The following is a 22,696-nucleotide window of genomic DNA, read 5'->3' as shown; positions in this document are numbered from 1 at the left end:
TACTCTACTTATATAGTCTTATTACATTGGTTTATGATCTTATTCACATATGTTTCCTTATTAGACTTCTTTATAAAAATGTATTCCATCATATAAAGGTGTATAGGTTTGTAGGCTAAATAAGACTGAGTGCTGTAATGTCACATTTCTCAACCATAAAAATTGTTCAAACCGGATGTAGTAATTCCAGTGCAAAAATAAGTAGCCAATAGCTTCCGGTTTGTCATTCTGACCCCGAAGCGAGGGGGAACTGTGTCTGTTGTACTTATAAGGAGAAACCTTTGAAATCGTTTCTCAAACGTAAGTTCAGCGGTCTCCCTTGACGATGTAAAATGTTGTTCTGTCAATATCGTATATTTGTATTCAATTGATTGTGAGTATCAGCTCCTCAATGTGCAAGGTCAGCATCGTTCGGAGGCTAACGTTACTGTAAAAAGCTAATTAACGTTAGCTCACTAGCTAGGCTAGAATTAAGTGATTTAAAAAAAATAATACTATTAGCCAATCAAAGGGAACAATACGATTGGTACTAGTTTTGCTATTCTAGTATAGCTAATTGTTAGCTCACTTATCGTATAGTCTACACGGGAAACAGCAGCTAACGTTTGGTAGCTAAATTGCTAAGGGGTGTTCTGCTGGATGAGTGCTAACGCAAACTAGCTAATGTCAGATGAAAGTGGTTAGTTAGCTATTTCAGTATCTTTGGTGTATCTTATGTGTTGCTCTGGTCTGACGCGGCTAGGCTGCATGCAGACTAGACCGGCATACCATAGCTAATGTTAGATAGTTAGCAAATTAACTTGACTTGCTGCTGGGTGGGTATCATTTGTGGAAGGTTCTAACATGAACCTGTTCCAGAAACTTCGTAAAGTACAAGGATGCCAACAAACAACGCATACAAAGTAGCATGATCAATTCACCAAGCTAACTAGCTGCCGTAGCTTATTCTTAATGTTTGTCCATAGGCTACCAGAGCGAGGATAGACATTATTATTTTTTTTTTAATAAACGTGAGTGAAAAACGTAACTAAATTGCCCACGCCCTACCCGGTATCTTATTCTGCCGCTGTACAACTTTGTATGCGTTGTTTGTTGGCAACCTTGTTATTTTTGGAACAGATTCCTGTTGGGACGTTACACAAATTACATCTGCAACAAATGACCAGTCTCATCTCTTATCTCGTCATCCACAAAGGTTATTGAGCTAAATATGCCCAATCGTATCAAGTAGTTTAGTTACTGTTCAGGATTAGTATAGCCTAACTTGATCCATGTTGTCCTTCCACTTCACCAGTGGCAGATGCCTAGGTGACAGTGTTTGAAAATCTACGCTAATACTACCCTTTGTGTAATGATTACCTATTCTATTGAAATAAATACATGTCCTATCTCTCCTCACAGGAGTCCTCCCATCTCCATGTGCATCCCTAATGGGCGGCTGGTCTCGTAGTGCGGTGCTGGAGCTGTACCGAGCACTGCTCCGTGCAGGGTGCCACCTTCAGTACACAGACCGCAACTACTACCGGCGCGCCGTGGCCGGCGAGTTCCGCCGCTGCCAGGCTCTGACCGTGCCGAGTGACAAGGAGGCCGCACTGAAGAGGGGCCAGTTCTTCCTCAGCAGTAGACTGGGGGGGCTGATGTAGGTGAGGCTCAACCATCCAACACCACCTTTAGCAAGGCGTGCTTGTGGCAGACCACTAACAGGTAAACTATTCAGCTATTTAACTGACCAACTATCCTTTTGCTCTCATAAATTAATAATACATATTTTAATAATAAAAGGTACTTTGAATACCTTGAGTTATGGTAATAGAACGCAGGACTCTTTACGTCTGAATCAGTACTTTGTTCTTCTCTCATCATTTTCCCTTTCTAACGCTACATTCACAAAGACAGAATGGCGGGAGTGAACGGTGACCGTAAAGGAAAGAAGGATGACAACGGCATGGGCACGGCCGTTGACTTTTTGCTCTCTAATGCTAAGCTTGTGCTTGGGGTCGGAGGAGCTGCCATGCTTGGCATTGCAACACTAGCAGTCAAAAGAGTAAGTGGGACATTCTTTAAGTTAGATCATTGCAATTCTATTCTTGTAAATGTTATGTACATTCTTTGTCCGTTGTGCCAGTTCAGTTGTAGGCTCACTGTTTGGCATCTGATCTCTACATCAGTAATTTTGCCACGAGTGGAAGACATGTCCATTTCATGAAACACTCTAATGGACAAATATGCCTTTCAATTCCATCTCCTTTCAGATGTATGACCGTGCCATAAGTGCTCCGACCAGCCCTACTAAGATGGAACCATCAGGGAAAAGGAGTTGGGAAGAACCAAGCTGGATGGGCTCGTCACCACGGGTACTTAACCACGACATGAGGTCAACAGTGAGCAGGTCACTGCAGACTCTACCCACCACCTCCAACTCCTTTGAACCAGGTATGGTACGCTAAGTTATTTAGGGTGTCACACACAATGTTTCGCATTACAACTATCAACATTGCTCATTTAGCAGAGTTACAATCCTGCCGTTAGCTCACCCCACAGCGTGAAACGTTGCCAATGGCACTGCCAAATTGGTACTTTTTCGGTGGTGCGACTGGTTAGTACGTTGTCAAGCAGGACAATTACGTGTGTTGGCAAGGCAGAGGATGCGAGATCAAGTACCGATAAGGACTGGTGAGCGTGGAAGCTATAGGGACGCCTGTTACACTCTCACTTGCTCACACTCACACGCATTGCCTAACTCTGTTCAGAGCGAGGCCTGAACAGTAACACTTGGGATTGATGTAGCAGGTGGTCACAGTGGGGTAGTAGTGTGTTTCAGATGGTTTGACCTCATTTCTGTGCAGTGTTTTCTAATCCTTGGCTGTGTCTATTGACGACAGGATGGCTGATGTCAGGATGGCTGTACTTCCTGTATTGTGGGTGATGCTACTGACTCTTGTTGTAGGAAGCTATAGGGTCGTTCCATTTGATATCAACCAGATTTTGACCGCACATCTTTTGATTTAAACAAAACTTTCCATACATATTTGCCCATGGTTTAAGTGATCAGAAAATTACTTTTTGGACCTGAATGCCAACACAATCAGGAGATGGAGGGGCTCAAAGTTGACCAATTTTTGCATATCCCAGCATACCATGAGACGTCCATGTATTCATCACTTGAAAAGATGAACGGTTAAGTTTGATATAGTTTAAAAGCTTGAAACCAGGGTTGCCAAACTATTATAAATTGTAGGAAAAATACGTGTGATGTTTAATTTAAATTATCTAAAAACATGTAAACTCAGGCAAATTTAATTAAATCTATGTTGACGCTTAGACCCTAATGTATATCATCTGAGGTGTATGTGTTGTGCCTGCCATCGGTTCAGACACAGTATACTCTTGAATACGGGGTGGGTGTCATTTTAATCATAGAAGTATAATTCATAGAATGGACCTATCCCTTCAGACAACTGCAATTTAGCTGTTACACCATTGAAAGTAATTGAATTGACATTTTACATTCCAATTACTACCATGAAGATGGCCACCATCAAATGTCAATTTAAATGGGAATGTCTTGTCCACATCACCAACAAACTATCATGGTCTAAACATACTAAGACAGTCATGAAGAGGGCACGACAAAACCTATTCCCCCTTGGGAGACTGAAAAGATTAGGCACTGGGTCCTCAGATCCTCAAAATATTCTACAGCTGCACCATCGAGTATCCTGGTTGCAGCACTGCCTGGTATGGCAACTGCGCGGCTTCTACAAGGCACTACAGAGGGTAGTGTGTACGGCCCATCACTGGGGCCAAGCTTCCTGCCATCCAGGACCTCTATACAAGGCGGTGTCAGAGGAAGGCCCTAAAAACTGTCAGACTCCAGCCACCCTAGTCATAGGCTGCTACCGCACAGCAAGTGGTACCGGAGCGCCAAGTCTAGGTCCAGAAGGCTTCTTAACAGCTTCTATCACCAAGCCATAAGACTCCTGAACAGCTAATCAAAGGACTACCCAGACCCATCTTACACTGCTGCTACTCTGTTTATTATCTATGCATAGTCACCTTAACTCTACTTACATGTACATATTACCTCGACTAACCTGTTCCCCCGCACATTGACTCTACCGGTACCCCCTTATATAGCCTCGCTATTGTTATTTTACTGCTGCTGTTGAATTATTTGTTACTTTTATTTTACATGTTTTACATAACATGTTTTTTTCTTAACTTCTTAGAGCATTGTTGGTTAAAGGCTTGTAAGTAAGCATTTCACTGTAAGGTCTGTTGTACACCTGTTGTATTCGGCCGCACGTGACAAATAACATTTGATTCTATCTATATTTATGATTTTAATAGGATTCGTATGGAACATTGACATTTGTAATTTAAAACAACTGATATTCTCATTCAAGTCAATATTTTCTGTGTGGACCTCCAACCAATTGGAAAGTTGAAATGTCAACGTTATTCCCATTTTAGTTACACCTAGTCTCTATTTAAGTGCATGCTGTGTCTCAACTGATGGCGGTCTCAACATAAACCATTATTTTTTTTGTTTTAAAGGAATGACCATCCTGTTAGTAAGCTTTTAAATTATATCAAACTGAGCCATTTTATATTTTCAAGAGAGCGAGACATTCAGTGTCTGTCTCATGGTATGCGTCATGGATCACAATTTGGCTACCTCCTATCTCCTGAATGTTTTGGCATTCAGGTCAAAAAGTTATTTTCTGACCACTTCTACCATGGGCATACATGTATGGGAAGTTTTGTTAAAATTACAAGGGATGCGGTCAAAGCTATTGAAATTGAATGGAACGACCCTATAGTTTTGTTAGTAGAAACCACACTAAATAGACTCAAACGGATAGTTTCTATTGAGCTCCATTAGATATGTGTTAAAAATACCTCAAAGTCTGTGGTATTTTGGGTGGTTCTCTTATGCCGGGTGTACACTACACAACTTTCAAAATTGTAACATTGCTGAGCCTCTCACATTTAACGACCGACCGTCTTTCGTGTCGTTTCTTTGTCTTCCCAACGTGTATTAGTGCTCAAGCTAAACGATGTGGCACAAACCGGGAGGCGGGGTCACACACTACAAGGTTCTTCACTTGGTCGTGAGGATTCTCCATACCACGCTGTCTCGTGAAAAACAAAAACGAAACATGTCTGATCTCAACAACTAAAAAAAATTGTGTGGTGTACTTCTGGCTTTAGTAGTAGGTTACTCTCTGTAGGAGAGGATAGTCTGTAAAGCAGCCCCTCTCGTGGTACGTGTTCCCATTAGTTGGATTTCCTGTCGTCACCCAATAGCCTTACTTTTGTTCTTATTTACCTCCCATGCCCTTTCAACATATTTGATTTACTTCATTATTAAAGTGTCTTGCATCATCAGAATGCCCATCCCACATGGGTTATATGCGATAACCCATACCTGCACATTCCTAACCTCTGCCTGTCGTGGCTGTATCCCACTCAGACTGCATGCGGAGGGCGGCGGGGCGAGGACGTAGCGCTGCAGGGGAGACCGACCTCTTCCGGGCCAGGATGCGCCTCTCCTTACAGGAGAAACTGTGGGAGTTCTACCAGGAGCGTGTGGCCATCCCCGCTGAGGAGCAGGCCACAGCCCGCCGGGCTGCCCTGGACATCTGCGCAGAGCTGAGGATCTTCCTGCACGCCAAGCTGCCCGACATGCCTCTCCGAGAGATGTACCTCAGCGGCAGCCTCTACGACGACCTGCAGGTAATAAGAGGGTAGAAGTAGTAAACTTGATCCTTCTGGGGGAAGGGGTAAAGATATCACTTCACAGGCCATTGGCTTAGGAGTGTTGTGACCACAAACAATGCTTTTTACCTCGGTGCCTGTCTCTGGGTTTGAAATGTTATGGTTTTACAAGAGTAACACCATGTGCTCTCTGACTCTCTCCCACTCTTTCTCAGGTGGTGACAGCGGATCACGCTCAGCTCATGGTCCCTCTGACCCTGGAGAAGAACCTGTGGTCGTCAGTCCCCGGGGAGGACACCATCATGAACGTTCCGGGCTTCTGGCTGATTCGCAGGGAGAACCTGGAATACTTCCCCCGAGGCAGCAGCTACTGGGACCGCTGCATGGTAGGTGGCTACCTCTCCCCCAAGTCTGTCCTGGAGGTGTTCGAGAAGCTGGTGGCGGGCTCCATCAACTGGCCGGCCATCGGCAGCGTTCTGGACTACGTGATCCGGCCAGTGGTTCCCTCGGAGACGCTCACCCTGGAGGTCCAGTATGAGACAGACCGCCTTCTTTTCGTGGACTTCCTGCCTCTGCTGGTGATGGACGACGGCGCCTCGCTCATCGCCAAGCCACACAGGCTGGCTGCGGAGCGCCATGAAAACCTGTGGCGGCAGAGCTTCCGTGTGGCGGAGACTGCGCGCCTGCGGGCTCTGGACCAAGAGGACGGGGGCTGCCGCTGTGCCTGCCTCAAGGTGACTAAAGCCGTGTGCAAGCTAAACCCGGCACTGGCGCGCCTGTCGGCCAGTCAGCTGACCAACGCCATACTGCTATTGAGCGAGAAGGAGGGCGACTGGACCCAGGAGGCGCTGGCTGACCGCTTCCTGCAGTTGCTCCGCTCTCTAGTGGGACACCTAGAGGCTGGGAGGCTCCCCTGCGCCCTGGTCCCCAAAGTCAACCTGTTCTGTGAGCTGACGCCAGTGGAGGTGGATGAGCTAGGATACACCCTCTACTGTTCCCTCTCTGACCCAGAGGCACTCCTAAGGACTCCTCAGTCTGACTAAGTCTGGTCATGGGTTCGAGGGTTTAGGACAGATGGTATATAATTCTAAGATTCCATACTGCAGAAGAGGATATGTAATTCATATGCGCTTCAGATATGGACCATGTCCCCTGTGACCATGTCGCTGTGTGATTGATTCAACATCACGTCTCTGGAGTCCCGGTTTCATCGATCAATATGTTTCTCTTGTACTTTTTATTTGTGTAATTGTGTTTGATAAAGTAGAAATGCAAAATCGACCACTTTAGTATGGGGGTTTAACAATGAATACAGGATCATCCAAATACCAGTTAAACCTCAGATGATGAAACCAGTCTCTTCATATGGTCCCTATGCTGCACGTAAGCCGTTTTATAAGTAGTACTGTTCAGAGGGGTATACTTTAAAGCACGATCAAGGAGTTGGCCAACTAACTTGCCTAGATATCCTGAAATAACTTCAAATGGGCTTGGTCTAATTGACTTAACCAAAAACACAAGTTTAGCTTAATGAACCCCCAAAAATAAGTTATTTCTGTTTGTTTATCAAAGTTGAACCTGTTTTGTAGTATACCCCTTGGGTTAGGACTCTGTTTGTTGAATTGGGGGTTGCTTCATTGGCTAATATTATGTTACCATAATATTATGTAGCCAGTTTGGATTGAATCGTGTCGAGGGGGAAAAAATATATATATTCATTATAATTTGTGGGAATGGAAATTGGGGTTTATTTGAAAGCTATTTTGGTGGCTCCATCCTCAGATTGCAGGTCTTTCAAACACATATTATGATGGGTAACATTAGTTTAATGCTAGTTAATATCATGTCTGAAAGAGATCTCTCAGAACAAGCCTCCATAATCGGCTCAAGCATTGTTCTCTACATTTCTAGCTTACTATTAAGCTGAGACTTGGAGGCAGGGTGCTTCTTACACTCTGCCATGAGATGCCAGTTCAGATGGATGGATAGTTTGGTGACAGCGTCAATACTGTCGCCCCTAACAAGGTAAATGGTCTTAAGCACTGTTGTGGTCCACTAGGAAATAAGACCAGTGAGTGGAACATGACAGGGGGTTGTTCTTCTACTGCAGGGTACTTATAGTACTGTAGCCTGGTATCGTACAGTTTGTGCTGTAGCTAACTCTTCTCTGTGTCATGTTTGGCATGGCAAGGTTAGAAGAGTTGCCTACAGTGCATACAGTATGGGACCAGGCTACACTTAGCCTACTCTACCGCTCTAACTGTGTAAATGGATAGAATGTAATGTTTACCATGTGAGCCGCCGCGAAAGCAAATAAATTATTGTGGTACGACTGAAATCTTGACATTCTTGAGTTTAAAAAAAAAAACGATTTATTTTTCTAGATTTCTTGAAGTGAGTTTTTGAATTTGGTTCAAGTTATAGTTCTGAAATTGTAGCAAACTTTGCAAGGATGGAGGCTGCTGAGGGGAGGACGCCTCATAATAATGGCCGGAATGGAGTGGTGTCAAACACATTCATGTGTTTGAATCCATTAACTGCATTCCAGCCAATATACCACATTCCAGATGTTATTATGAGGCATCCTCCAATCAGCAGCCTCCAGTGGCGGAAACGCCCACTATAAAGCCTAATGTATAAATCACATAGAAACCTATCTTCATGGTATTTAAGTTGCGGATGATTTGTGTGTTTTCTAGGACTCCTCCCACAAAGTTGTTGAATGAAAGAACGTTGAGAAATAAGAATATATACTTTTATGTTAGGAATGTGTGCCGTTTGCATGAATAAGAATACCAATGTAGAAAGTTAATCATACGTTGGGTTATTGTTACACACCTTCTCTGTACTGTCTGTTTATGATGTCAAATATGTCTTGTGACGTTAAGATAAAATACTTGACCTATATGTTCATTAATAGGTCTTTGTTGGTTAAAACTGGTTGTTGCATAGCTTTGCATAAAACAAATCTGGCATGACTTCCTCCCACTCATAACACAAAATGGTTGGTGTGCTTTTTTTCAAATGACATTTTGCGTTAGTTGGGATGTTAAGCTGAGAGCAAATTTATCAAAGACAGAGCACCTCTGTCGGTTGCTGTGGAAAAAATGTTTCCAGTTGCAAATACAGTATTTGTCAGTTTGGTCTTGCTTAAGCGGCCCCTACTGGTAACTGTTGCTCAGTCATGATATAGTGTCTTCAGAAAACATTCATACTCATCGACTTCTTCCACATTTTGTGTTACAGCCTCAATTTAAAACCGATGAAATATATATTTTTCTCACCCATCTACAGATAATACCCCAAAGTGAAAACATGCTTAAGAAAATATATTTTATTTAACTAGGCAAGTCAGTTAAGGACAAGTTCTTATTTACAATGACAGCCTACCGGGGAGCAGTGGGCTAACTTCCTTGTTCAGGGGCAGAACGACAGAGTTTTACCTTGTCAGCTTGGAGATTTGATCCAGCAATCTTTCGGTTACTGGCTCACCGCTCTAACCACTAGGCTACCTGCCGCCAAGCTGACATATGACAGAAATATGTCATTGACGTAAGTCTTCACACCCCTTAGTCAATATATGTTAGAATCACTTTTGGCAGCGATTACAGTGTTTGTCTTTCTAGTTAAGTCTCTAAGAGCTTTGCACACCAGGATTGCACATTATCTGCACATTTTTTTTTAATTCTTCAAGCTCTGTCAAGTTGGTCGCTAATCATTGCTAGACAGCCATTTTCAAGTCTTGCCATAGATTTTCCAAGACAGTTTTAAGTCGACTGTATCTAGGCCACTCAGGAACATTCAATGTTGTCTTGGTAAGCACCACCAGTATACATTTCGCCTTGTTTTTTTAGGTTATTGTTCTGCAGAAAGCTGAATTTGACTGTTTCTTTTGTGGAAAGCAGACTGAACCAGGATTTCCTCTAGGATTTTGCCTGTGCTTAGCTCTATTCTGTTTCTTTTTTTATCCTAAACAAAACTCCCTAGTTCTTGCCGATGACAAGCAGACCCATAACATGATGCGGCCACCACCATGCTTGAAGATATGAAGAGTGGTACTTGGCAATGGGTTGTTGGATTTGCCCCAAATATAACACTGTGCATTCAGGACATAAAGTTGATTTCTTTGCCAAATATTTTGCAGTTTTGCTTTGGTGCATTATTGCAAACAGGATGCATGTTTTGGAATGTTTGTATTCTGTACAAGCTTTCTTCTTTTCCTTCGGTCAGTAAGGTTAGTATTGTGGAGTACCTACAATGTTGTTGATCCATCCTCAGTTTTCTCCTATCGCAGCCTCTTAACTGTTTTAAATACACTTTGGATGTTGTATCAATGGTGTAAATAATAACTTCACCATGCTCAAAGGGATTTTCAATGTCTGCTTTTTTTTATTTATTTTTATTTTTTTATGTACCCATCTACCAATAGGTGCCTTTCTTTGCAAGGCATTGGAAAACCTCCCTGGTCATTGGTTGAATCTGTATTTGAAATTCCCTGTTCGACTGAGGAACCTTACAGGTGTGTGTGTGGGTGTGTGGATTACAGAGAAGAGGTAGTCGTTCATAAATCATGTTAAACACTATTATTGTGCACAGTGAGTCCATGCAACTTATGTGACTTGTAAAGAACATTTTACTCATGAAATTATTTAGGCTTGTTGACACGAGACATGTCAGCTTTTCATTTTTACAAAATGTGAAAAAAGGCTAGGGGTGTGAATACTTTCTCAAGGCACTGTATATCGTCTTCTGTGGTATGTTAGTGTGGATATTGGAGCAAAGGTATGTTCAGTTTAGAGACATTTCCTTTATTTATGGTAGTTCCATTAACTTTACACTTAGACACGGGTGGGTAGGTATTCATTTTGGTGCTCACTGTGTGCATTTAAGGGGGCTGGTCAATCCCACTGACATATAAGATCAACCCACATTGAAAGACAGCGAGGGTTAATCTGGTGTTGACGTCCAGCAGACAGACAGGGATTTAAACCAGGTCAGGTAGCAGCTATAACCATCCCATGCCCAGATGTCCAATCACAAGCCTTATTCGAGAGTGGGCTCCCGAGTGGTGCAGGGCACCACGACAGACACCCTGGTTCAATTCCAGGCTGTATCACAACCAACCGTGATTGGGAGTCCCATAGGGCAGTGCACAATTGGCCCAGTGTAGGTTGTCACTGTAAATAAGATTTTTTTCTTTACTGACTTTCCTAGTTAGATATAAAATAAGTGTTATGCAAATATAAAATATAAATCAGCACTTTGCTCATCTGTGATTGAAAAATATATATCTTCCCAATGAACACTTGTCTCACAGGTATGTAGTGTCTATCCTGGTAGGAGTGGAGGGTGTGCGTGGTACAGTAGAGTATTTTTCAAGAAAATCTTTGACATGTTATGGAGATAGTTTAGCATTATATGTTTGTAATCAAAAAAGCAGAGTATGCTTGCAATGCTACCACCACAACACAGTGTTCTGAAGTGCTTAATTTGGGTGTGCTGATTAACAGCTCAATCCGTGATGGGACTAATTATAAAGGATGTTTTTGTGTGATCTCTGTAGACCTATAAACATTTGTGCTGTTGGGGTCATTTTGCCACACAAAGTTTGCTACAACTGTTATGAACCACAAAGTAGACATCTACCTTGTGGATTTCAGCCTAGCGACGATATGCTTGCATGTATGTTTAGTTTTTTTTGTTGACGGTTTGATTTAATTTTAGCTATGGAACTGAATGGTACACAGCACTTTGTATACGCCGAAAAATAAATGTTGCGGCAGATGTGTGGTTTTTGTGTAAATAAATATTGGTAATTTCAAAACATGAGGCTTGCAGGGAAAATCATATTTGGGTAGGATACAACAGCAGCAGCCGGAAGAGATGGAAATTAAACCAGACTGAGGCTAGTACTTTTCAGTCTTAGCTAGTAGAAAATGTTGTCAACTAGTCAGTTGTAATATCTTTTCTAGTCAAAGTCAAATATCACATGGCCTAGATTTTAAAACTGGCTAGTCAATCTGGTCTACTAGCCCAGTCACCCAGTGCATAAAATCATTCAATTCAATTCCTAAATCTGTAAGAGTTAAACATGAAAAGGGTGGGGTTGAGAAGTTTGGTTAGGTCAATTTCCTTCCCTGTACTGAACACACTTGTATAGCTCCTTTGAGGGCACTTACTCTTTAAGGATGTCTGCTGAAGCATACAACTACTACCATAAGCTTTTGAAAAGGAACAAAATGCCAGTTCAACCTGGACAAGAATGACTAGATTTTTATTTTATATACTTTTTTCAGTGTCACATCTTTTGATTAATTTTAGGATCATCAGATGCTGTAGTGCATGACCATTTTATTTAGGCTATAACGGAAGCGTCATGGTCTTGGGGTCAACATACAATAAGAGTTCAAGTGTACAAGACATTGTTTCACAAAAAAAGTTTGATACAATTTCTGTACCCTGGTACATAGTCAAATTCCCTGGACATCAACATTCTGGTTGATTTAACAAAAACTGAGTTTAATCTACAATGATATGAATTCAGTCTTCTGCTTTCCAAAAACAAGTGGTTGCATTGTCAGATAGGAGATACAACAGTACCACTTTGTCTTCATACAAAACACCAAGCTGAACTGCATACAGCAGCTCATATCAGTTTTGATCTGCAATATTTATTAATCATTCACCAAACTCACATGGTAACACTTAGTCTTAAAAAAAAAACATTTAAAAAAAAACATAGCCAGCCCCCTCCCCCCCCAAAAATGAAGCAAAATAGGCAAAGACAAGGTTCTTTTGGGGAATTTTGTTCATTTGTGGTGTGCTTTTCCTCCTATAATTCAGCATGATCTGTGGGGATTTGATAGGTAGACCTTGCACCTTGGTTTGGTAGGACCACTATATTGCTTATACCCATCAAATCCTTTCAGATCTCCACAAGTGGCTAGGGGTTGTTTGTGGTTTCTCCCCTCTACTTGGCAGGGGCGAACCCCACGCGGTCTGCATCTCTATCAAACACGCTGTAGTAGCGTCCAATGAACACATCTCCCAGGATCCACAGCGGTCCAGCCGGAGGAGGGATGTTCATGGCCATGAAGCCTGACAGACAGATTTTCTGACCCATCTGGGACTCCTGCAGCACATAGGGGAGAGAAGCGTTGAATGATTCTCAACAGCAGGTATGGCCACAGAATTAAATATAATACATTTCAAGATGTATTAAAATGCCTATATGCATGCGAACTGTCATTAACCGTTTAAGTGATGATGACTGAAGTTGTCAAATTTCACAGACTTTCTACTGGCAGGCCACATTGAACACTGGTTCAAGGTGCAATTTACCATTATGATATAGTCGTCTCCAGTCAAGTTAAACATCTTCCCTCCCAGGTTGAATGTGATGATGGGGAGAGAGGAAACCTTCTTGCAGTCAATCCAATACTGAGAGGAAGAAAAGAAATAAGAGTGCAATTAAGTTAAAAATAACTGCATGTACTTCACAAATCAAAACTTAACTTCTGTCACTACAATACATGCGTGCATGATTGAAATCTTTTGTTGGCCATTCAGGAGAACTAAAACAGAGGTTGGAACTGATAGAATGTACTTATATGCTACAACAGGTAGACATTTAGTCTACAGACTCCTGTACCTACCTCTCCCATCAGTAGAGGCAAGGCTCCGATGGCTTTTTGCAGCGCCCGGACCTCCTCCGCAGGCCCGGTGATGAGGGACGTTCCCGTATCAACAATCGCCTGGCAACCGGCCTTGCACAACGTCAGCTGGTTTCCCACTTCCACACTGCAGAGCACCAATTAGCTGTGATCACTCGAGACTAAATTATCCTTATAACATCTGTGTGTGATTTCTTAATAAATTGGTTCAAGGACATGCATCTGGTGTAATAGAAGCAATTTTTGGTACAATGATTCTCCGTGTAAATAAATAAAGACAAAGTTATTTTTCCATTGACTATAAATGGGGGATCCTACTTTCTTTGAACTTCATGGCTTCAATGAGGGGGCAGTTGTTCTCCTCTGGTATAGATATTACGAAAGAGCCTCTGTGTAGATGAGAAACAAGTTGCTTACCTGCTCATCTCAATCTGCCAATAGGCCTTGCGTGTGACATTGACATAGTGCAGGTCTCCAGTGTAGTACAGTGGGTCCGTGCCTCCCAGCATCAGCTCTCCTCCTACAGCAGCAAATGGCTCCCTGAGGAACAGGATATCAAAAGGGGGTACAAGTTTAGTTCAATCTACTATCAGATATGTAATTGTATTGCCTTAACCCCATTGAAGATAGTGACAACAAGAATATAAGGTTGTACAAGTTATGAAAATGAATTAACCGGTGGTTTAAGTTCATAGACGTTACCCACAAAAATAAATACATTTTAAAGCTGCAATATGTAACTTTTTGGGTGACCCAACCCAATTCACATAGAAATGTGTGTTATAGATCTGTCACTCATTGAATGCAAGTCTAAGCAGAAGATGTTCTATTTCTATGCTTCCCATTCTTAAGTTTTGTTTTTGCTGTTTTACTTTCAGTTTTGTACACCAGCTTCAAACAGCTCTAAATACAATATGTTTGGTAAAATGGAAAATATATTTCAGTGGTGTAGATGGTACAATGATTCTCTACACTATAACGTGCTTGTTGTCACAAACTGAAATTAGGTGAACTATTTCACTTACTTATTTCCGAGGAAATATGACAGCAAGTGTGGTTAAAGAATTTCAGGATAACAGGAGCTAAAAATATCCCAGTTCAAATAAAAATAAACTCCTTTCAGTTGACCTCCAACAGTAAACACAGCTTTAAAAAAAAAAAGGCTTAAAAACAAAATCACAAGTCAAACCACACATTGACCTACGACCCTCAGTAGGAATGTATTAAAAAGGAGAGAAAAAAAATCCCTAAAACCAACCTGCTAATATAGAAGGAAAATATGTTCTGAGGCAACTGCTTGGCAGCCATGGCGGTGTCAAACACAGGGGTTATATTTCTGACAGATATGGTAGGGTAGCCCATGCCCAGCACCCCGTCAAAGCGTGCCACTGCAAACGTGATGCCAGGTTGCTTCACGGCCTCACCAAACTGTTGACCAGTGACCTGCATGCCCGCCAACTGAGAGAGGGATGGAGTGAAGAACAGGAACTGATGTACAAAGCAGATTGTTCGTGAACACAAACCGTGAGGTTTACAGACAATACACAGTAAGAAATGGTATGCAGACTATGCTCCACATTCCATCACTTAAAATGGACAATGGTAAAATTCTGTGGATTTGTCCACTTAAATGAGAGGAATGCAAATGAACAACATGTGCACACACACACACACAACAGTCCACTTACAGAGACAGTGTCCCCACTGATGAACCCAGACAAGCTGCCTCTGCCATACTGGATGGAGAATTTGGTGCCATTCTGAACGTACGTGCTCGACTTCTTGGAGTTATAACGATGGTGGAGCCCTAAGCAGAGGTGTACATAAAGTTGACAACTGTCTCAGGTTGGATAAATGGCACTCATTTTCATACAAAACAAACATGTCCCTCATGCCGCCTTAAAACGATGAATATGACTTCCAGTACAGCATGCTAAAGCATGGATGAGCAAAAAAAATAAAACGTTTATGCAACTTTAGCACCCATCTCATGACTATATGATAAAGGGAGATACCTAGTCAGTTGTACAACTGAAATGTGTCTTCCGCATTTAACCCAATCCCTCTGAATCAGAGCGGTGTGGGGGGGGGGGGCTTAAATTGACATCCATAGGCGACTCAGCAGATATACTATACTATGTTATAACCATATGTTATGAGTGAAGTGCATCGCCACAGGAAGTAATTTGGGGCAGGGGGTGCTACGCCGACAGGGGGGGGGGGGGGTGCAAAACAATGCCTGCGCTGAATACCTATATTGTCCGCTAATACAGGAAGTGAAGACCCAGTGCACTACTGTAAAACAAAATAATTGTATTTCAGTGTTTACTAGCATTTGTTGAGTCTGATAATTCTCTACATTTGATAGGTTTTCCAGTTTCTTGAAATACTTTGCAAATGCAGCTTGTTTCTGTGGAAACTGAAGTGATCTATTCATTCCTTTTACATGTTAGTAGATGCTCTTATGCAGAGGAACTTATAGTGAGTGCATACATTTTTATATTGGTCCCCCGTGGGAATCGAACCCACAACCCTAGCGTTGCAAGAGCCATGCTCAATCAACTCAGCCATGTCACAAACCACTTGATGTCTCAATGTACTCAATAACGTATTGTGCATTTGTGATGGAAAATCCACAGGTACAAACCTAGATGACCAGCCAATGTACAATACAGTAATGTTAATTTACATTACGTTTGTAAGGATGGTAATTAATATTGCACAAAAAGTGGTTGTTTTCCATGTTATTTGATCAATAACTTTTTTTTTTTTAAATTGATGGATGTTTTGTTTCTTTGCCAATAACTTTGCACCTTTTGATGTAACATGTTTAAGGAGAGGGTTTTGTTTTTTCTGGATTCCATTAGAATGATCGCAGAGAAAGGGACAGGGCAACAACTCATACAATTCCAACTATTGAACACCACACGATACTGTTCTTAATTATACAACTACCTTTTTGACAAAGCTGAGATGCTGAAGAAAATGTTTTGCCCGCGCTACAGATGTCTAGATTGGTCCACTAATACAGGACTACTAATGGACCAAGTGCACTACTTGTGAAAAATATCAAAACTTTCCACAAAATACACAGTACCAGTCAAAAGCTTGGACACACCTAATCATTCAAGGGTTCTTTATTTTTAGTGAAGACATTTAATACTAATGAAATAACACATATGGAATCATGTAACCCCAAAATATTTGAGATTAGCTACCCTATGGCTTAATGACAGCTTTGCACACTCTTGGAATTCTCTCAACCAGCTTCACCTGGAATGCTTTTCCAACCATCTTGAAGGAGTTCCCACATATGCTGAGCACTTGTTGGTTGCTTTTCCTTCACTCTGCGGTCCAACTCATCCCAAACCGTCTCAATTGGGTTGAGGTCGGGTGATTGTGGAGGCCAGGTCATCTGATGAACTCCATCACTCTCCTTGGTCAAATAGCCCTGACACAGCCTGGAAGTGTCAGGTCATTGCCCTGTTGAAAAACAAACAAGTCCCACTAAGGGCATACCAGATGGAATGGCGTATCGCTGCAGAATTCTGTGGTAGCCATGCTGGTTAAGTGTGCCTTGACTTATAAATCAATCAATCACCGACAGTGTCACCAGCAAAGCAACCCCCACCTCCATGCTTCACGGTGGGAACCACACATGCAGAGATCTGTTCACCTACTCTGCATCTCAAAGACACGGCGGTTAGAACCAAAAATCTCAAATTTTGACTCAGACCAAAATGACAGATTTCCCCCGGACTAATGTCCATTGCTCGTGTTTCTTGGCCCAAGGAAGTCTCACCTTATTATTGGGGTCCTTAAGTGGTTTCTTTGCAGCAATTCTACCATGAAAGCCTGATTCACAGTCTCCTCTGAACAGTTGATGTCGAGATGTGTCTGTTACTTGAACTCTTAAGCATTTATTTTGGCTGCAATCTGAGGTGCAGTTAACTCTAATGAACTTATCCTCTGCAGCAGAGGTCACTCTGGGTCTACCTTTCCTGTGCCAGTCCTCATGACAGCCAGTTTCATCGTAGCACTCAAAGATTTTTGCGACTACATTTTTTAAAACGGATTGACTGACCTTCATGTCTTAAAGTAATGGACTAATTTCTCTTTGCTTATTTTAGCTGTTCTTGCCATAATATGGACTTGATCTTTTACCACATAGGGCTATATTCTGTATACCACCCCTACCTTGTCACAACACAACTGATTGACTCAAATGCATTTAGGAAAGAAATTCCACAAATGTACTTTTAACAAGGCACACCTTTTAATTGAAATGCATTTTAGGTAACTACCTCATTAAGTTGGTTGAGAGAATGCCAAGAGTGTGCAAAGCTGTCATCAAATAAAATATATATTTTTTTATGTTTAACACTTTTGGTTACTACATGATTCCATGTGTTATTTCATAGTTGATGTCTTCTACAATGTAGAAAATAATACAAAATAAAACATTCTGGAATGAGTTGGTGTCCAAACTGATGACTTGTACTGTATATACACTGAACAAATATATAAATGCAACATGTAAAGTGTTGGTTCCATGTTTTATGACCTGAAATAAAAAGATCCCATACGCTCAAAAAGTTTGATTTTGGGCACAAATTTGTTTACATCCCTGTTAGTGAGCATTTCTCCTTTGCCAAGATAATCCATCCACTTGACAAGTGTGGCATATAAAGAAGCTTTGTGTGCTGGGGACAATAAATGCCACTAAAATCTGCAGTTGTGTCAAGTTGAGGGAGCGTGCAAATTGGCACACTGACTGCAGGAACAAATGTTAATTTCTCTACCATAAGCCGCCTCCAACGTCCTTTTAGAGAATTTGGCAGTACTTCCAGTCGGCTTAACGCATTCCACGTGTAAACATTCCAGCCCAGGACCTCCACATCCAGTTTCTTCACCTGCGGGACCGTCTGAGACCAGCCACCCGGACAACTGATGAAACTGAATTTTCACAAAGAATTTGTGCACAAATTGTCAGAAACAGTCTCTGGGAAGATCTGTGTGCTCGCCGTCCCCACAAGGGTCTTGACCTAACTGCAGTTCGGCGTCGTAACCGACTTCAGTGGGCAAATGTTCACCTTCGATGGCCACTGGCCTGCTGGAGAAGTGTGCTCTTCACAGACGAATGCCAGTTTCAACTGTACCGGGCAGATGGCAGATAGTGTGTTCGGCATTGTGTGGGTGAGTGGTTTGCGGGTGTCAACGTTGTGAACAGAGTGCCCCATGGTGTCAGTGGGGTTATGGTCTGGGCAGGCATAAGCTACAGACAACGAACACAATTGCATTTTATCGAAGGCAGTTTGAATGCACAGTATACTGTGACGAGATCCTGAAGCCCATTGCCGTGCCATTCATCCACCTCCATCACTTCATGTTTCAGCATGATCATGTCACAAGGATCTGTTCACAATTCCTGGAAGTTGAAAATATCCCAGTTCTTCCATGGCCTGCATACTCAGACATGTCACCCATTGAGCATGTTTGGGATGTTCTGGATCGACATGCATGACCCACCCATTGAAGAGTGGGACAAACGTGCCAAAATCAATAGCCTGATCAACTCGATGCGAAGGAGATGTTTGCACGAGGCAAACAAGGTATCTGTGTCCAACAGATGCATATCTATATCTATCCAAGTGATGTGAAATCCATAGATTTGGGCCAAATTATTTCATTTGAATTGACTTCTTTCCTTATATATGAACTGTAACTAAAATCGTAGAAATCGTTGCATCTTTTTATTTTGCACCCCCTGCACCCCTACTTCCCGTGGTTATGGTGAAGTGCAGCAAAGGCAATAATAGACTGACTCACAGCATGCAACATCCAGGAAGGAGCAGTGAATGGAAGGCACCCACAGGTTGGAGGAGCCGGTGTCAAACAGCACAGTAAAGTCCTGGGGTGGTGTGCCTATGCTGATCACCCCATAGTACTGAGCCTGTAGAGAGATTTGACATAAACACCACATTCATACGATAAATAGGCATAAGTCTATACTACAGTTCTCTTTTCCTAACTCTTGGGGAGATACTGAATGTGCAAGCTTTATTAAACCAAATAAATAAATTACACACACATCTCATAACCTTCAATCTGGGCCATGATTATCAGATTGGGCATGTTATGAAGGGTAAGGGTTGGAACAAAAGCCTGCACACCCAACTCCTGGAGAACCCTGGCTTTACTTGTTGTTTCAGTCAACCTAGAACAAGCTAGAGTTAAACGAGGCCGTGTGACAATATCCACTTACATCCATGAAGTTAGTGAGTCTCTCAACTGGCACTTTCGGGCTCTGAGTGGTTGCTGGTAAGGGTGTTGGTGTGTCAGCTCCTGCACCACCAACGGTCTTGGCCATGTCCTGGAGTTGTTCAAAACTCATCCCATTGTCGTTCATTAGGCGGCGCATACTGCGCGTCTTGTGGAGGGGAATTCTAAGGGATCATTGATATGATAACGAAGAGAGATACATTAGTTTCGGTCGTAATTTGTTTAACAAATAATTTAGAACTCGTGCGCTCTAACGTACTTCCTGTTTTATACTGATGTTCCCATACATTTACGAGCAGCTTGATTCTATTTTACAACTTAATTGCTTCGTTATTATGTACAATCTATGTTAACTTCAATTCAAACTTTAGGAGATAGATGTCATGAACATGCCAGCGTTATGGAAACGTTCTGTGGGTGTACCAAAATTCGAACAACATGTGCCTAAACAAACATGCATGTAAAATTGGCAATAATAATTGCCTAACGTCAGGAAATTAAACTACCCCAGAGATAGCCTATTCTATACTCATCACGGTATGGCGAAAGAATAATTACTTGCGTTATTCAAAAGTTAACCAAGCAACTGACGAAAATATGTTACCTTATAATAGCAGCGCTGTGTGCTATCAACAGCACGACGGTTATAGACAATATTTTAAGACACTTCATATTCTGTCTTCGATAACTCATCATCCAGTTGTTTTTTCTTTCACTTTAGACAATCTTGGCTGGCCAAACTGTCCGTCCACAGAAGACCGAGCACTATCAAATCTACGCACTAAACCCAGTTATATCAGTATGCGTTTCGGTCGTTTCCGTACACACTCGCTTTTCTTCACTCGGTCCAATCCTGATTGGAGAGAGCACATACATTAGACGGTCTTATTGGCTTGAATAATGTCAATCGTTTTAAATTGGTCACTGCAAGCAGGTATCATTTGGACGTCTAGAATGCACCTTTTTTCTTTCTTTAACACTACACAGTTGATTGAAATTATAAAAGATTGGTGATTATTTAAATCAGGTGTGTAGTTCTAGGGCAAAAAACAAAACGTGCACCACTTTGGGTACCGATTGTGGGGAATCGCGGATAGCACGGGTCATTTTAAATCAGACACCCTACTGCGCACTTGACAAGTCACTGTCGCAGGATCACGAGAGATGGAGAATGATCTGATTGCGGCCCGCTATTCGGGGCGTTACTGCATCTGCAGGAACCCCTCTTAAAGAGCGACTGCCTTTAAAAAGCAACGAATCTCTTTGAAAAAAACCTTAAGGACATCGATATGAGTCGTAAAAAGTTATTCTAGTGTCAACATTTACTAGAAAGTGTAAATAGAATAATTTTGGTCATAAAATCAGTCTCTCTTAAACTGAGGTTGGATCATCCGTGTGTCACAACTGGTAAATTAAGGTTGGGTTTTGAAGATGTCAATTTTCCCAATAACATAATAACAATATATATTTTTTAATTTGTAAAGAATAAATTCAATATATATTTTTTAATCCAAAACACAGAACACAAACAACAATCAAAGCTATAAGTGTCGCCAGATCCAGGGAACATGAGAACAGAATTAGCAGAGGTCCTTGAAAGCTTTTCTGAACAGCACGGTCTTGAGCTGTGCCTTAAAGGAGGACAGAGATTCTGCAGCCCTAATAGTGTCTGGAAGTGCGTTCCACAGCTGTGGAGTAGCGCAACTGAAAACCATCACCCATAGTTTTTAGTCTGCTGCGGGGAGACGAACCTGGAGGAGCGAAGGGTGTGTGTGGGGCAGGAGGGTAGAATGAGGTCAGACAGGTACTTTGGTCCAGAGTTGTGGATAGCTTGGTAGGTGTGAACCAGGATTTTGTTGTCGATTTGTGAGCATATGGGGAGCCAGTGGAGGTTGAACAGCACTGGAGTAATGTGCTTGCGGTGTGGGTGAGGACATGTGCATCACAGTTCTGGACATATTGTAGCCTGTTTAGGCACTTGGCAGATGCACCAACAAAAAGGGCATTACAATAGTCCAGACGGGATGAAATAAAGGTGTGGATGAGTTGCTCAAGCTTCCACGTCTACAGTGTCTCATGAGGGACAAATATCATTAACCAAACATGAAATGATCAGGAGACCCGGTCCGTGTGCTTATGGATAATTCCTATTTCCTTTCATTTCAGCAATGCCAATACGAGGAAATTAATAGTTTTGTCATTTTTCTAGCTGAAAACCAAAACGAAAATCAGGTATCAACTTATTTGATCTTTTATGGTATCCAAATTGGGCATTGGGCATTGAGAAACATTAAACATTTATCAAGGGAAGACAGGGAAGACATCCTCCTCCCTCATGTGGTACCCTTCCTGCAGGCTCATCCTGACATGACCCTCCAACATGACAATGCCACCAGCCATACTGCTCGTTCTGGGTGTGATTTTCTGCAAGACAGGAATGTCAGTGTTCTGCTATGGCCAGCGAAGAGCCTGGATCTCAATCCCATTGAGCACATCTGGGACCTGTTGGATCGGAAGGTGAGGGCTAGAGCCATTCCCCCCAGAAATGTCCAGGAACTTGCAGGTGCCTTGGTGGAAGAGTGGGGTAACATCTCACAGCAAGAACTGGCAAATTCACGAGGAGGAGATGCACTGCAATACTTAATGCAGCTGGTGGCCACACCAGATACTGACTGTTACTTGGATTTTGACCCCCTTTTGTTCAGGGGCACATTATTCAATTTCTGTTAGTCACATGTCTGTGGAACTTGTTCAGTTTATGAGGCCAAGTAATTTGGCCAAGTGCATCTGTGCTCTCTGTTCAGTGTGCTCTCTGCTTAGCAGTGGTCTCTGCTCAGTTTGGCAGCTGCGTGAGTGGGAGAGGGAGATGCTCATGTGCTTCGCGGTTCACCAGATCTTTTTTCTGCAGTTTTCTTGAAGATCACTCCACGACACACGATGCAGCGCTGTTGTTCAGCAGCAGATGATGCCCTGTCAGCCAGTGACTTGTCATTCCCACTCTCCATCATTCACTGCTATCA

General features: G+C 42.3%; 2 protein-coding genes across 5 annotated transcripts; one reads left to right on the top strand and one right to left on the bottom strand.

Moving 5' to 3' along the window:
* Positions 1 to 1,401: 1,401 nt before the first annotated feature.
* LOC139421055 (mitochondrial elongation factor 1) lies at positions 1,402 to 10,109 on the top strand. 4 transcript variants are annotated; one of them, XM_071171550.1, is made up of 5 exons: positions 1,402 to 1,704; positions 1,897 to 2,044; positions 2,253 to 2,433; positions 5,477 to 5,739; positions 5,937 to 10,109. In XM_071171550.1, the coding sequence occupies exons 2-5, from the start codon at positions 1,898 to 1,900 to the stop codon at positions 6,762 to 6,764; spliced, it is 1,419 nt and encodes a 472-aa protein (XP_071027651.1). In that variant the 5' UTR covers positions 1,402 to 1,704; position 1,897; the 3' UTR covers positions 6,765 to 10,109. The 4 variants fall into 4 exon arrangements, with proteins under 4 accessions (XP_071027651.1, XP_071027650.1, XP_071027652.1 ...); XM_071171549.1 differs by having other exon boundaries at positions 1,893 to 2,044; XM_071171551.1 differs by having other exon boundaries at positions 1,433 to 1,643; positions 1,893 to 2,044.
* A 2,267-nt stretch (positions 10,110 to 12,376) lies between these two features.
* LOC139421053 (cathepsin D-like) lies at positions 12,377 to 20,515 on the bottom strand. Its single transcript, XM_071171548.1, has 9 exons — positions 20,281 to 20,515; positions 19,660 to 19,840; positions 19,224 to 19,347; positions 15,083 to 15,201; positions 14,653 to 14,852; positions 13,812 to 13,934; positions 13,377 to 13,521; positions 13,063 to 13,161; positions 12,377 to 12,853 (listed from the first exon to the last, which is right to left on the bottom strand). Exons 1-9 carry the CDS (start codon positions 20,370 to 20,372, stop codon positions 12,692 to 12,694), a joined length of 1,245 nt encoding a protein of 414 aa, XP_071027649.1. The 5' UTR covers positions 20,373 to 20,515; the 3' UTR covers positions 12,377 to 12,691.
* Between the last annotated feature and the right edge of the window lie 2,181 nt (positions 20,516 to 22,696).

The sequence above is a fragment of the Oncorhynchus clarkii genome, chromosome 12 (genome assembly GCF_045791955.1).
Source record: "Oncorhynchus clarkii lewisi isolate Uvic-CL-2024 chromosome 12, UVic_Ocla_1.0, whole genome shotgun sequence".
Classification (NCBI taxonomy): domain Eukaryota; kingdom Metazoa; phylum Chordata; class Actinopteri; order Salmoniformes; family Salmonidae; genus Oncorhynchus; species Oncorhynchus clarkii.
The sequence above is the reverse complement of the archived record's forward strand: the minus strand, read 5'-3'. Positions and strand labels throughout refer to the sequence as shown.